The 14,496-nt window shown below is 41.9% G+C and overlaps 2 protein-coding genes across 3 annotated transcripts in view; one reads left to right on the forward strand and one right to left on the reverse strand.

Annotated features, from left to right (window-relative positions):
- The window catches only part of TXNDC11 (thioredoxin domain containing 11), a 28,431-nt gene extending 22,581 nt beyond the window's left edge, over positions 1 to 5,850 (forward strand). For both annotated transcript variants that reach the window (XM_058035309.1, XM_058035310.1), the window contains 3 exons: positions 460 to 569; positions 2,019 to 2,099; positions 4,782 to 5,850. In XM_058035309.1, the coding sequence (XP_057891292.1) occupies positions 460 to 569; positions 2,019 to 2,099; positions 4,782 to 5,409 (819 nt within the window). In that variant the 3' untranslated portion in view covers positions 5,410 to 5,850. The remainder of the gene's footprint in view (positions 1 to 459; positions 570 to 2,018; positions 2,100 to 4,781) is intronic.
- SNN (stannin) lies at positions 5,432 to 14,018 on the reverse strand. The gene is made up of 3 exons (XM_058035311.1): positions 13,970 to 14,018; positions 12,974 to 13,094; positions 5,432 to 8,110 (listed from the first exon to the last, which is right to left on the reverse strand). The coding sequence occupies exon 3, from the start codon at positions 8,031 to 8,033 to the stop codon at positions 7,770 to 7,772; it is 264 nt and encodes an 87-aa protein (XP_057891294.1). The 5' UTR covers positions 8,034 to 8,110; positions 12,974 to 13,094; positions 13,970 to 14,018; the 3' UTR covers positions 5,432 to 7,769.
- Between the last annotated feature and the right edge of the window lie 478 nt (positions 14,019 to 14,496).

Here is a 14,496-nt window from a genome sequence, read left to right on the forward strand (position 1 = left end):
AACAGATGTCATCCTGAGTACAGTTAAATTGCCTCGATTTTGTAAAATGCATGATAGTAAGGAAAATCCATTGTCATTCAAGTCTGCAGTGAATGTCTGCATCTCCAGTTGGTTTCCAGCAGCCCCAGCCCTGTGTACAGTCAGTGTTAGATAATTTAGGATTGCAAAAGAATCTTGGGAAGTGTTTTAAAGTTTGGTGCATTTTCACTTAAAGGGAATGATCCTAAACGAAATCTTTTCATTTTGACTTTATGGAAAGAGAATTCCCCAATAATTTTTGTGTATTAACTCAGTAGTCAGAGAGCAGCAGTGAATAACTTACAATAAAGTTCATTAATATTAGAAAAAAATTGCTTTCACATTTCAACAGTTCCCATGCTAGATGGTGTGAAAGCTAGTCCTCCTTTCTGCAGATTACCTCCAACAGATAATCAAACTCTTCTCCATTTCATTTTCCAGAATGTCTTGCTGCTGTATTATGCACAGTGGTGTGGATTCTGTGCTTCTCTTAATCACATCTTTATTCAACTTGCTCGGCTTTTGCCTCCTGACAGCTTCACTGTGGCAAGGTAAAAAGATTCTAATTTCATCTTTCCAGAATAATTTAAGATCATTGAGGTCATCAGCCTAAAAAATAAATACTTTTTTTTCTCTCTATAACCATGCAATATAGATGTGAATGTCATCTGCTTCATTTCTCTTTGAATGCATTGTTTTGTTTTCCTTTGCATATATTTGGTGGTTTTCAATCTCACTGCAGTAGTTATCCACTTCCATTAAAATTAATTTTTAAACTGTGCAATTAACCTTGAAACTTCCTAATTTCAGGAAGTGAATCCATAACTTTGTGGTGATTTGTAGCAAATAGTAATATGCTATTGGTGTGTGTGTGTATATATATATATATGTATTTGTTAGCAACATCATTTGCATCACAAATCTAAAATGGCAATCTACATCCTATGATAAAGAAAATTAACTTTACCCCAGCCAGACCAGTTTACAGAAATATATTTATATCTTTATATGCATGTGTGTAATGTACATTTTTAATATATATGTTAAACACATATTATATGTAAAAAAACCTATTGTTTTCTTTGGTGTTTCCAGGGTTTTTAATATTTCAGTGCAACTGAAACATTCTTGTTCATGTATGTGATAATAATACCTAAATACTTAAAACATCTGCTCTGATTGCATCTTTATTTGATTCTGACTGAACTTACTCCAGGAGACAGCATGAGATGTAGAGAAAAAATAAATCAATTAAAAATCTGGGTTTTTATCCCTGTTTGTAATTGTGGCTTTATTGCCACAGATGTGATGCTGTTCCCAAGGCTACATCCATTCTCTTGCCTGACTTTGAAGTTCTCTCCTTTGCTCCGTTATTTTCACAGCAGTATTACTGATGTGATTGTCTGTTTTATTCTATAATTATTTGTAATTAATAAGAAATTTGTGAAAAGAAGCTCTAAAATTCTGAAGAAAACAGTAACAAACAGTTGAATCATGGCTTCCTTTCTACCCAGAGCTTTAGGGAAAAAAGTGCCTTTAAACATGTGCTTATCCTTGGAAGAAGCAAAATAATTTACTCCCAAAACTACTCGAGGGATCAATATTAAGAGATGTACTTGAGGAACAAATTAGGGACTAAAAATAACTTGTCTCATGTTTGGTGTGTCTGTCTCAGAAGGAAGATGTGTACACAATGTGTGCACTGTGTGTACACAGAGAGCAACTGGGGTTTAATTGCTGGCTGAGAGCAGTTGCAGAATTGAACATACTATTCGAGAGAAAAACCCACACAGATATTTGTTAAACTGAGAGTCAGCAGCTTGAATATTGGTAATTAATTCTGCTGACTCATGCACAATGTATTTCTGGCAGAACACATTTAGACTTCTTTCACAGATACTTAAGATTTCCTTCTTCCCAATCCCTAAAATGGCATTTTACAAGGAAATGCAGATTGTTCATCTGCCTGTTCTCTTCATCAGTGTGTCTTTTCCTCACAGAATTGATGTGACTCGAAATGACCTTCCCTGGGAATTTATGACAGACCGTCTCCCAACCATTTTATTTTTTCCTCATCAGAGGTAAAGTAATTCTTGTGCCTGTGGTTTTTTAACTTCTATTTTACTGAGCTGCAGTAATTATCTGGTTACGTGTCTTAGTAGAGAAAAAAGCCAAAGATTAATTCATTTCTGTAGATGCATTCTTACCACATTCATATTCTAATGAAAAAAACCACCAGGAAAACAACAAAATAACCCAACCAACACTCCCAGACTTCCACCCTTCTCCCTCAAGGGCTCTTATCATCAGCAAATGGGAAATCATTCTACTGGTGCTGGGCAGCTACATACCACAAAATCTCTGAATCTGTGCCTTAAGTTTTGCCATTGATGTTTTAATCCAATACAGAGTGAGTTTTGTTTATATCAGTTCTGAGCCACCCCAACTGATCAGTTCCCTGATTCTTTTCGTAGGTACTCATTTGGTCTCCGTCTCTGTAATGCTCTAGACAGTCTCTGGAGGGACAGACTGAGTACTTTTATTAAGATTATTTTATTAAGATTATTATTATTTTTATAATGTTCCAACTGGCTTTATAAAGGTACCTTACCTCTAGTCATTGCTTTCACTCCTGCTTTTCCTCTCCAGTGTTTTTTATATTTTGCTGCATGTGAGTAATCAAGAAAATTAGGATCTGATAGTATTTGTAGTACCTGTAGGACTACTAGAATAGCCACATATTCATTTTGGATATAAAGGTGCCTCATATTAGGGCTTTTTAATGCAGCTTCTTATCCATTTGCCTTATGAGACAATTTTTGCAAATTAACTCTGTTCTCAATTTCTTTCCACCACATGCTGTTAATGTTTTGTTCTGCTATTTGTTTTAAATAGCCTTTTAGCTTCTTTGATACATGCTGTGGTTTTGATCAATAAAAATGGATGATGATGTAATAAAACATTGCCACAATATAGAGAGACAATTTTGATTTAGCATAGACTATTTTTTGCTTAAATTATGTTGTGATTCTTTAATCTGGGATGGGAGCTGATAGTCAGCTGAGCAACTGCTGATGGTAATTACAAGAGTAACTTGGTCCATCATCAGGAATCTGCAGGGGAGGAACACTCATGGTGCTCACTCTGCCAGAAATAGCTTAATCTTGATGAGCAGGAGCCTCATCTGACTGAAGTTCTTGAATTATTGATAAAAGATGGTATCTGTCTTCTACCTGCTGTACAGTAAGTGGTTTTCAGGAAATGAAATGAAATGTTTTTATATCCCACATGTTTATGAGTTGGATTTTACAGAAGGCATTTTTGAGGGAAGTGTAATTGGTAAGGAAGGAACTCCCCTGTTCCAGATGCACATTGTAACCAATTCAGGACATGATGTTAAACACAAGGGGACATAAAGAGTTATCTGGTTTGTGTTGTTCAAGAGCACCATGAGCCTTTAGGCTTTGTACTTGAATCTGGCTTTCTTGCTTTGCAATCATTTTTGTTTGGGCTTATTCTCTGTCCTTCTTCTCACTTACATAATTAACCCATATCTGAATGTATGCTACTTACCATTACTCTAGTCATCAGTTTGACAGCCAGATGGAAGCAAACTAAGCTTTTCTTCCTTGTTTTGATGGCTGCCTCAGGAAAGAGAGAATACACTGCTGACCGGCAAAGCTGGAGCAGACCCAAAGTGATAAACTATTAGCTGGTTTCCCAGTTGTACAGGGTGAGGTGGAAGTGGCTGTGCTGCAGGAGGAAGAGAAATTGTGTTACACTGGAACATGCTGAGTGAAAGGGTGAAGGTGGAACTGGTTCAGAAAGACAAGAGCAGGAGTGACTTATTCCAGTCTAGTCCTTAGAGGATAGTTGGATTTATATGTGTGCACAGGGTTCACAAAGGGCAGTAATTGTAACTTTTGTCACAGCTGGAGCTGTTTTTTAGTGGCTGATAGTCTTGAGGAAGAAATTCGGTACTTGCTGTTCTTGGCCTTTCTTGTTCTAACAGTTTGTGCTCCTGCAGAAGGCAAGGAGGCTTACCTGCTCCATATGCTGGGCTTAGTATTCACAGCTTCAGGAGGGGAAAAACACCAACAGAAAAACCTTGTTTGGTTTGCTTCCTTCATTACTTATGACAAAGACAAAGCAGTAAAAGGAACAAGTGAAGAGATTTATTTTTGGACAGGCCTTACTGCTGACTAAAGTGACTTACTGTTTAAAAGCAAACTGCTCCCTTGCCATGGCTTTCAGGTGCTGGAACTCACTAAGCTACTGCTTTTTCTAATCAAAATAGTGATTTCCCATTGTGTAGCTTTATATATCTGGACTTAGAGTCTAATTAGTATACATAGACTTAAGAACATTTAAACATCATCCTTCAACTTACAAATACTAATGGCACTGTACTCTGATCATACAGTGATGCTTTAATATGTACTTGAAGCTCATAACCCATGATCATGAATATTTCTTTTTTAAGAATTAAATCTGTCTTCTGAGATTTAACAGAATTTTTTCTTCAAATACCAGTCCCATGCAGAGATGCTTAGAGCACTCAGATGGAACACAGGGAAAAATGAACATCAAAAGAAAATCTGTGTGATCTATCTCTATGACATAAGTTTAGGTTTTCTCTTAGCTGTTGTACTAACCATACTTGATGAAAAATAAGGTATCAAGTTGGTAAACAGCAGATGCTTAGGTAAAATTATGCTTAACCTTCCAGAGTACTTTACTATTAACTTGTTGTGTCCTTCTAGGAAGGAGCAAAGTGTGAAGTTCCCTGAAGACTTTTCAGTTAACCTTCCCAATCTCCTGAAATTCATTTTACATCATTCAAGTCTTTCTCCATCAGAGCCCTGTACCAAAGAATGCCTACATAAAGAGTCAGTTCTACAGCAAGGACACATCTCACACTTGGAGAGAGAAATTCAGAAGTTGAGATCAGAAATCAGTGCCCTTCATCAGGCCCATGACCAGCTTGAAGCACAGCTCTCTGAAGCCAGGAGAGAGGAGCAGAGACTACAGCAGCAAAAACACACCCTGGAAAAGCAGCACAAGACTCTGCAGCTCCACAGTGAGCAATTACAGGCCACATATGACCAGAAGAATCAAGAATTGTTAGAAATGGCTGAAAAGCTTCAAGAATTAGCTGATGCATCAGAAAACCTCCTTAAAGAAAATGCTTTACTGAGAATTCTGGTGGCATCAAGAGGAGGAAAGCTACAGAGCAAAGATGAAATTGAAGAACCCCTTCAATCTGAGCAAACACTTTCTGAAGATAATGATATATCACTTTCAACAGCTACTGCTGCTTTAGAGGAAAAAAGGATTGATAATATTGATACCATAGAGACAGAGCACAGTAGTGGAAATAGGACAGAATAATTGCTTACACAAAGTCAAGTGATGCAGTATTGGGTAGGTATTTATGCAAATTTTATTGACATTCATTGTAAATAAAGACTTCCCCCCACATGATCTAGAAAAAGAAAAATCAAATGGAATATTTTTGTATACTTGAACAACTTATTAGATACCCCATCATAAGAGGAGAATGGAAAACACTTTCTGCACTTTACTATTGCACTAACTTGCAAACACCTATCCATTTAAATGAAAGATACTGGTTTGTAGGGGCAGCAGTGTGCAGCACCTCTGACTAAGGACCAGTTAGTTTTCACTGGCTTTCTCTTGCAGCTGCTAGAAAGGAAATCAGACCTTTGATTTATACTTTTCCATAATTTCTGAAATTTGCCCTTTACACTGCATTCTCTTTGCTGAATTAAAATAGACACTTTATCTGTGTAATCAGTAAACTTGAATGGACAAAGTCATCTTGCTACAACTGTTCTGTTCTCAAACTTCAGCACTTTGTATCACTTTTGTATACAGGTATTCTGATTGTCTGGAAACCACAAGAGCCATGTGTGAACTGTTCTCTACTGAAAACTAGAGGAAGTCTTACTGAATGAATCCTTTTTTTCTTTGCTTTTTAGAGGTCTCAAGTACAGCTATTTAAGTGGAGTGGTCTGACTATACATGCAGGTCCATTGAGAGCAGTATTTTTAAAAGCATGTGTCAGGGTAAGAACATTATCAGCTGTAACCCCATATGTTGTACTCAAGAGGCAACAGCAGGAGCTTTTTACTACTGACAGCAATTTTTTACTTCAAATTACAGCTTTCAATTTTAAAAAGGCAAATGTAGCACTAACAAAGCAATTCAACATCTTAGTGTAGAAGAAGGGGACAACTTTTTGTCTAGGCCATTCTTGCCTTGCATATAGTTGAAATTCTCAAGCAAGCTTGCTAGGCCTTAAGTTATTCCATATGTACAAGAAGCAAGTCTAATGCTTCCTCTGGAGCTGAATTAAGGCTAGGTAATTAAGTGTTTAAAAACATCAGTATGCAAAGGAGGCCATGTATAAAGTAATAGAAAACAGGCCAGTGACCTCAAAGCATGTGTCCCTACAGGAAGAATTTTAGAATATATAAGCTGCCAGTGGCTGCTCAGTGTTGTTCCTTCTCTCCCCAAAACCTTTGCAGTCCAGAACTTCCCATTTAACATCTTTTTACAGTTCCTATAGCTGAACTCCAGCACAGAGCAGGAAATGTGTTATCTCAAAGGACTTGGCCATTGCTTGCTAAAAACTTCTACAAACTGACCAGCAATAACTCTTGCCCCTGTCAACAGTAGAAAAGACTGAAACTTCTCCTGTTGTAGTACAGTTCCATCAAAAGTTACATACAAGATGCATTAACTGAATTCTAGAGTCTGCATGTATTACAAAATGCCTTTTTTTAACAGGCTGTTAACATACACTCTAAGTACACAAACCATTGTTCTAGGAAGAATTTATACTAGTTGCACTTAAGCCAGTTCTGCTAAGTAACCACTAAGCAGTTTCAGCACACAGACCTATGGAAGACAGAAGCCTGCTCTACTGCCATTTCAAACACCTGGAAACCATCTGGACTTTCCCTGAGGGTTCAGTATCCATCATAAGTTCCCAGGCTGGAACCCATCAAAATGGCAGTTTCCTAGCAGTAGCTACATAGAGAACTCAGTTCTAGCAGCCAAAAGTTTACCCAACATAGCTGCAGCTAAAGCAACTTTTCCTTTCTTGCTCCTGTGTTTCCTACTTCAGTATATTACTGAAGGCTTATCCTTTCTTTTTAAATTAAGTACTCTGCATCATCCAATAAACTGTTCAAAGAAGGAGTTCTGGCTGCACACTCCATCTAGCAGCAGAAGCAAGCTGGAACTGCAGATCTGGTTTGGAAGGTTGGAGTCCCATCCATGGTAGTGGTTCAGGAGTCCCAGTGTATTATATACAGTTGCATCATATGCTACAGAACACAAAGCAAGAAGCTTTGGCAGCCTATTTACAGTTCACACTTGTAAAGTAGTTCACATTACAGTAGTAGCTCCATCAAAATAGGCTCAGCTGAACATTCAAGTAACAAAATACAGTAGTAGTCTCTTCACACCAGTATATCCCTGTGCCCATTGCCAGCAATGGACATTACACCAGGCCAGTCAGCTCCTGCCACAGAGGAATTAGGATACACAGCTGATGCAAAATGCAACTTCTCAGTGCATGCAGTTGCAAACAAAGCTTATTTAATGCTCATCAGGATGTTTTCTGATGAGTACTGTGCAGGAGACCAGGTTCTTCACAGTATTGAGATGCTTCTGCTGGTTACACGTCATGATCACAGCCCATCTGCAGGTGTTGCTCTGAGTTAGCTGTGTGCTTCTGGGCCATTTGGAGTTAGCTTAGCTTTCCTCTCCACACAGGGTCCTTTAGCAGAGTACTGCACCAGCAGAAAGGGCTCTTTGGTTTCTCCCTCACCCACAATGCTTTCCTCATCCTCAGACTGGCTGAGCTTCTGCAGGCGCAGGTAGCACCAGCAGCCCAGAATCAGCGCTCCCAGAGCCGCAATAGCGATCAGGGTAACGATGACAGTCACCACTCCCGTGCTGGGGCTGTGATCTGTGATGGACATGGCCAATAGTTCAGGCTCTGCTCTTCTTCAGGAGATTTTTCTATCCTCACTATCAGTCTTGATGCATCTTCAAGCTCCTGCAGGTTTAAAAATAAATAATGAATTTGTGCAGTTTTACTGCATTCAGCAATATTATATTCAGGGCTGGTATTGTCCACAAGGGCATGTGAGCCTCTTGCACTCCAGTGCTTTATGCTGCTTCATCACACAGAATCACAGAACCACGTTTTGGCTCCTGACATGCTTAAGATAGCACATGGTCAACCTACTAAGAGGTAACAATTTTCACTAGGAGTACAAGACAAGACTGAAAGCTCTATGGAATTATGATTTAGCACAGGGAGATTCAAGACTGTTCATACAAATGCTGTATCACAAGTGAAATCTCAAATCTGTGACAAGGTAGCAATTCAGCTACCTTTAGTTTTCCTCAAGGAATTCTATAGATAAATTTTAAAAAAGGCCAGACACTCAAATGTAATTTACAAACATCCTTCTTATATACTAACAATTCCAGGACTGGTAAGCCAATTGTGAAGGTAATTGCAGTGCTAATGCATTACTATAAGTCTTTCTATAACACTGATCTGCTTACAAGGGCTGGGTATGTGGTAATTAATTGTTTGTTCATTGAGCACATAAAACATCTGTTGCTATTTTCACAAAAAGCAGGTAGAGCTGTATTTAAAACTAACAAAGCACAATGGAAACTTCTGCTCCTCTTGGTGGCTTTAAAACTACAAGAGAAACATAGTCCATTAGGACTGCAGCTGGAATTGGGAGAGAGGCAGCAGCAGGAAACTGGAAGAGCTCCAAGACTACCTTAGTTTGCTATAGTGTTTGCAGGAAAAAATATACAGTCTTTTGTTACTTCTTCCAAATTCACAACCCTATTTTTAAAAGTCATGTGAGCCTTGTCTTTAGTTTCAAAGTTACTGTGTATAAAGATGACAGCTTCCCTTTCCTTCCTTCAACTAGGACATAAAAGGTAGTGAATGAATAGCTTGTTTCTTTCCTACTACCCTAGCTCTTCAACAAAACACAAACTCATGCAAGCCTATAGAGAGACCAGACCAGTCCTAGCCAGGAACATCTCTTACCTCTGTACTACTGTAAAAATCAGGTTAGGGCTCAATGCTGCCATTTCAGATACAAAGGTGCAATCCTTAGAGGCTCTAGGGCCAGCTCCAAGTGCACATGTGCCTGTCTCTGGACCTGTTCCCACTGACTGGCAGTAACAGAAGTCTCTTCTGGCTGCTGTCTGATGAGGGTCAGGAAAGGCTCCTCCTCACCATCATGCTGTGCAAGTACAGCATCTTCATACAAAAACCCCTCAGGAGTCAGTCTTAACCCACCCTGACCCAGGACCACTGGGTCACAGTGAGTGACACCCAACTGCACCAAGTCTCACCTGCATTTCAACACAAGTCAAGGCAATTACAGTGCAGGATCCTTACCAAGACAGCTCAAGCCACAGACCAAGTTTGCTCCTTGATGTGTCATGGAATAACAGACCCATGTGTATCACCATTTCAGCAAGGACACCACTCCAGAGTTCAGCAGGTGCCATTAGAATCCAGTGTCACATAGCTTGCACTCTGGTTACATTTCCAGCCCTGTAAACTACAGCAATCAATAGCTTGTAGTGTATCTGATACAACCAGCCAAGTTCTGCAGACTCAGTTTTGCCTAAATAGTAAAACCAAACCTGACCACACTACACACCCTCAGCAGGGCTGTGTGCCCACTGCAATCCAAGTATTCTATGATTTGCAATAATCACCTTGGTTCTGCAATGCTTATTCAACACAGGGTGATCAGCTGAGGGTGATTAAGAGTGACTTTCATGTAGTTCATTTTCCTCAGGGCATGTCTGAAGAGCAGCACTGTTTGATCCAGCCAGAACAGTACAGCATCAGCATAAAAGATAGTTTACATTGCTTCACATGCAGACACTGCACAGCCACACTGAGGCTTCTTCTGCAGCTTGCACTATTGTGACAGCCTACTGTTCCTCTACAGCACTTTGGGTCAGCATATAGCCTTACATTAAGCAGTTACTGTCACCTAGAAAATAGTTTTTCATAGTGGAAACTATTGCAGATGCTACCCCTCCACCAGTCTGTGACTAGACAGCATCAACCATATAAAGTGTGAAACTTCACATCACCAGTCTCTCCATCACCAGGATTTTCTGGCAATCTTATTTCAGGATGCACAAGATTGATTTATGATGACTTGACAATTTTGAGTCCAACACAGCAACTTACAGATTCCTCTTAAAGACTTTTCTTGGTCAAATCCATAGGTTACCTTTAAAATTCTGAATGCTTTCTATTTGATTTAGAATTCAAATAACCTCATCTCTCAATGGCAAAGTGCAGGCATCCTTCCTTCAACCATATCCTCTTCCCACTCAGGGATTTGAGAGCCAGCACCTTATGTAAAGTCAGGTATTAAGCATCTGTACAGATGGCACAAACAACTAGTTAGAAGTGTGTGACAGTAGCTTTAGATAGTTTGGAAGCTACAGTGTTGTTGCTAGCTCACACTGCTGTTTTTCTGGCTTTAGGTCATTGTACAGCTAGAACTAAAGCTCTCCTGCAGTCTTAGCACGGTACATTTGCGTGTTGTAACTACATCAGCAAGAACTTCTGGAGAAGCCTTGGGATTGTGTTGTTTTCTGGACAGACAGCTCCAACCTTGCAACCATTCTTTCCACCAGCAACTAACTGGAATCCAGATTAAGCTGTCTCTGTACTCTTCTTGATAGGAGAAACACTGTATTTTGTAGATCCCCTTAAATTGATTTAAAGGCCACAAATTGTTCAGACTCACTTTCCCCTTAAAGCCTACCTGAGCTAAAAAGCCCCTCTGAGCATGCCAGGAGCAGCACTGCCTTTGTTCATCACTTAGAGGCTGTAAATTTCTGATCTTCAAAGGGATTGCCATCACCATCCATATATTTGGTGGCACTTGTAGAGCTATGTCCCTTCCCACCACACTTGCTATCAAATCAAGCATCTAAGCATATTTACTCATTAGCAAGATTAGTCAGATGACTGGTGTGAACTGCAAATAGCCTATTTTAGTTCTTACAGCAATCAAGCAGTGAAAACATCAGCTAGAAACCATTTTTCCATAATTAACTTGCCTTTCTTTTTTGCTTAATTCCAGCTTCTACTCAGAAATTCATTTGTGAAGATTTATTATCCAATTCAGAAGCTGTAACTAAAGGACAAACAGAAAGGCAGTCAGAACTGCAGAAAGCTGCTAGGGGACAAATGCAGTGCAAGACTGAAATTAGTTCCTAAACCAAGTTTTTCATTATTACAGGCATTATGCTGCTAAGGTCACTATTTTTAATGCCCACAGGCATGTTTCACTGCTACCATTCAAGCCAAAGCTGTAGGGAGAGGCTTCAAAAGCAAGTTTACTATAGTTCACCAGATATACTGAAGTCCTCATCAAGGAGTTATGTTCAAGGTTTAAGTATTTTGGCTTTTTTGGGGAGGGAGGTGGCAGGAAGGGGAGGAGGTGGAAATTACTGTATTACAGTATTCCACCTAAAGTAAGTTAAATGGGGCACAGTAAAGAAGTGAGAATAAAACTATCAGAGTGACCTTCAGCTCAATTTTTTTAAAAGAATCCGAACAGTTTCCTTAAAAAGCCTCCAACAACAGCTTCTAAATCAACATGCTTCTAATTGTGAAAAATGCTTTCTCCTGCTTCTCTAGTAAAATCCCTCTAGAGGAATGCTGCATACCCATCACAGTAATACACCTCTTGCCAATGGAAGACAAGGGGAGAACCCACTGGGAAGATCAGTGCTGTACACTTACCACTGGCACACAAGTGTGTATAGCACCCACACTACCCATAGAAAGCAAGGGCTTTACAATACAGGAGTGCTCAGGCTTCACCACTTGCACATAAAAAAATGGCATCACTGTTATTCCTCATTAACTCCAGTTAATACCACCTCCTTATGATATTGCCAAGTTACCTTGCACAAGCTGGGGCTTGGCCAGAGGCTATTTTAGAAGTAGGGAGCTATTTAGTAGAAGGTTTCAATGCAAATCATCTCTTTCCACCCTTGCTATAGCTTTGATGAGGAATAGAAGAACGGGGCTTTTCTGTGGCTAATTAGCTGTGGACAGAATTCCAAGAACTTAGCATTCAGGCAATTGTTAGACACTCTAGAACAAAAGCCAATACCTATCAGCATTGGCTGGAACAGCAGTTAGTTCCCACACGAGGTGTAGTGGTACCTTAGACTTAATCAAGAGTCACTTTTAAAGCTTTGCACCAAGCTAAACCACACAGAAGTTGGTAGTTTACAGAAGACAGCAAGATGGAGAGATGAGAGAGCAGTAGTCTAAGATGTTTTCCAGACATGACAACAGCTGAAAGAGCAGACAGGCTCTCAGCAGCACAGTAAGTGGAGGAGGTTTATGCTGTAACTGCCTGACAGGCAAGTCAGCCAGTTAATGCAGAACTGGAAACAGGCTTACAGTGTTAAGACCATGTTGACTTCAGAGGCAATTGCATGGCTGGCAAAACATCTGTCAGACTCCAGATTTTATCTGTCAGTATCACATCCACATGGTGCTCTAATGAAGAGTCTGTCCTAACATGGTAAGAATAATTTCTGACATTCCATTACCAGAAGTATTACGTTGCATATATCCCCTGGCGTAGCTTAATTCTTGATATATTAAAAAATTACTGAGATGCCAACATTAAGTTTGCTCATAAAACCAGGTGTTTTTTTTTATTTAGATTCAAGGTAGCTTTCCAAATGTGTAATTTTGGGGTTTTTTTAAATGGCTTTGTGTAACAGCAACTACACACAGCACCTGATGTTTCTGACAGTCAAACCGTTTTTACACACAGCTCAAAACTTTAGACAGCAAGTATGCCGGGAGTCAGTCACATACCTGCAGGAAGCAGCTCTGGCTAGGAGTCCTCTACGCACACAGTTTCTGAATCACCTTATTAAAGGCGAAGGTCACACTGGTTTTGGATCTTGTCTGGCAAGTCTTCCTTCTTGCTCTTCCCCTGTGGAGAGTGATCACATTGGTCTCTAGCTGCTCTGCATCCTGAGTGCCTTTCACTTTTAGCTTTCCAGTGACATAATCATGTTTAACTACTAACCAGTCTGGCACAAGCTGTCAGGGAAAGATCCCTTACTGTTTCACCTACCTGCTAATCAAGGTAACAGTCTCACAAGTGGTTTCAAGTTCTTTAGGTTTTATTCAAAAGCAATTTCTACTGACAAGTGTAATGTCTACACCTACACTTGTGTCAGGAAAAGGAAGAGCACGAGACGCCACGGTACACTGCAGATACTCAGAGGAAGGAACAAGACTCAGTTTGAGCAACTTGCGTTACCGAAAACTCCCGGATTGTCATTGCAAAGGTCGGTTTGGACATAACCCTGCAGCACGTACCGAACTCCTCGCACTGGGCGAGCAGGGACGAGCCTCTCCAGCCGAGAGGAGCCCGGCGCCCACCCCGAGCAGGCGCCGACGATCCGTGAGGCATCGCCTTGTGACTGCAGCACAGCAGGGCGGCTGCAAAGCGCCGGGAGACGGGGCCGAGCCCCGGGCGAGGCAGCGCGGGCCGGGGGAGCCCCGAGTCACCCACGGGGCCCGCGCGAGGCCTGCGGGGCGCTCAGCACCGCTCGGAACCCGGCAGGGCCGGGCGCGGACACAAAGAGCGAGAAGGGGCGGCCCCGACCCAGGGCGGGGGAACTCGGGGGGAACTCTGGCGGCCCCGACCCCGGCGCGGGTCCCTGCCCGCCTCACCGACCCCCCGCCCCGGCTCACAGCACGGCGAGCCCGCCCACCCCCGCCCCGCAAGGAACCGAGCCGCGCCTCTCCCGCCCCCGGATCGCTCGCCCGCGGTCACCATCCCGCAGCAGCCCCACGCACCCGCCAGCCTCGCCGCGGCCGCGGCAGCTCCTTCCCCGCCCGCGCCTCCGCCTTATAGCGGGGGCCGGGCGGCGCCGCGCGGCACCAATCGGGGCCCGGGCAGCAACAGCTGACGGGCGGGGCGCCCGCGGCCCTTCCCTCCCTTTCCGTGACAGCCGGCCGTGGGTCCCGCCCCTCGCCGCGAGGGGTGAGGATGGAATCACAGAAGAGAATCACAGAGTCGGAGAATCATAGAGGCATGGAATCGTGGAATCATCGAGGTTGGAAAAGATCTTTAATACTGTTCAGTCGAACCGTCAATCTAGCACTCTCAGAATCACCCCAAAATCTGTAAACCACACCAACCAGCGCCACATCCAGACGCCTCTTCCTCTTAAACACCACCGGGGATAGTGCCGCCACCACCGCCCTGGGCAACCTGTTCCATTGCCTGGCTACCCGAACAGCCGCCGTGCCAGCTTAAAGCCATTTCCTCTGCTCCCCTCACTGTGGGCACGACAGAAGAGAGTGGCCCCAAGCCCACTACA

Source organism: Melospiza georgiana, chromosome 16, assembly GCF_028018845.1.
Source record: "Melospiza georgiana isolate bMelGeo1 chromosome 16, bMelGeo1.pri, whole genome shotgun sequence".
NCBI lineage: Eukaryota > Metazoa > Chordata > Aves > Passeriformes > Passerellidae > Melospiza > Melospiza georgiana.

Coding starts and splice junctions, on each gene's coding strand:
- SNN (XM_058035311.1), bottom strand. CDS start 8,033: ATGTCCATCACAGATCACAGCCCCAGCACGGGAGTGGTGACTGTCATC.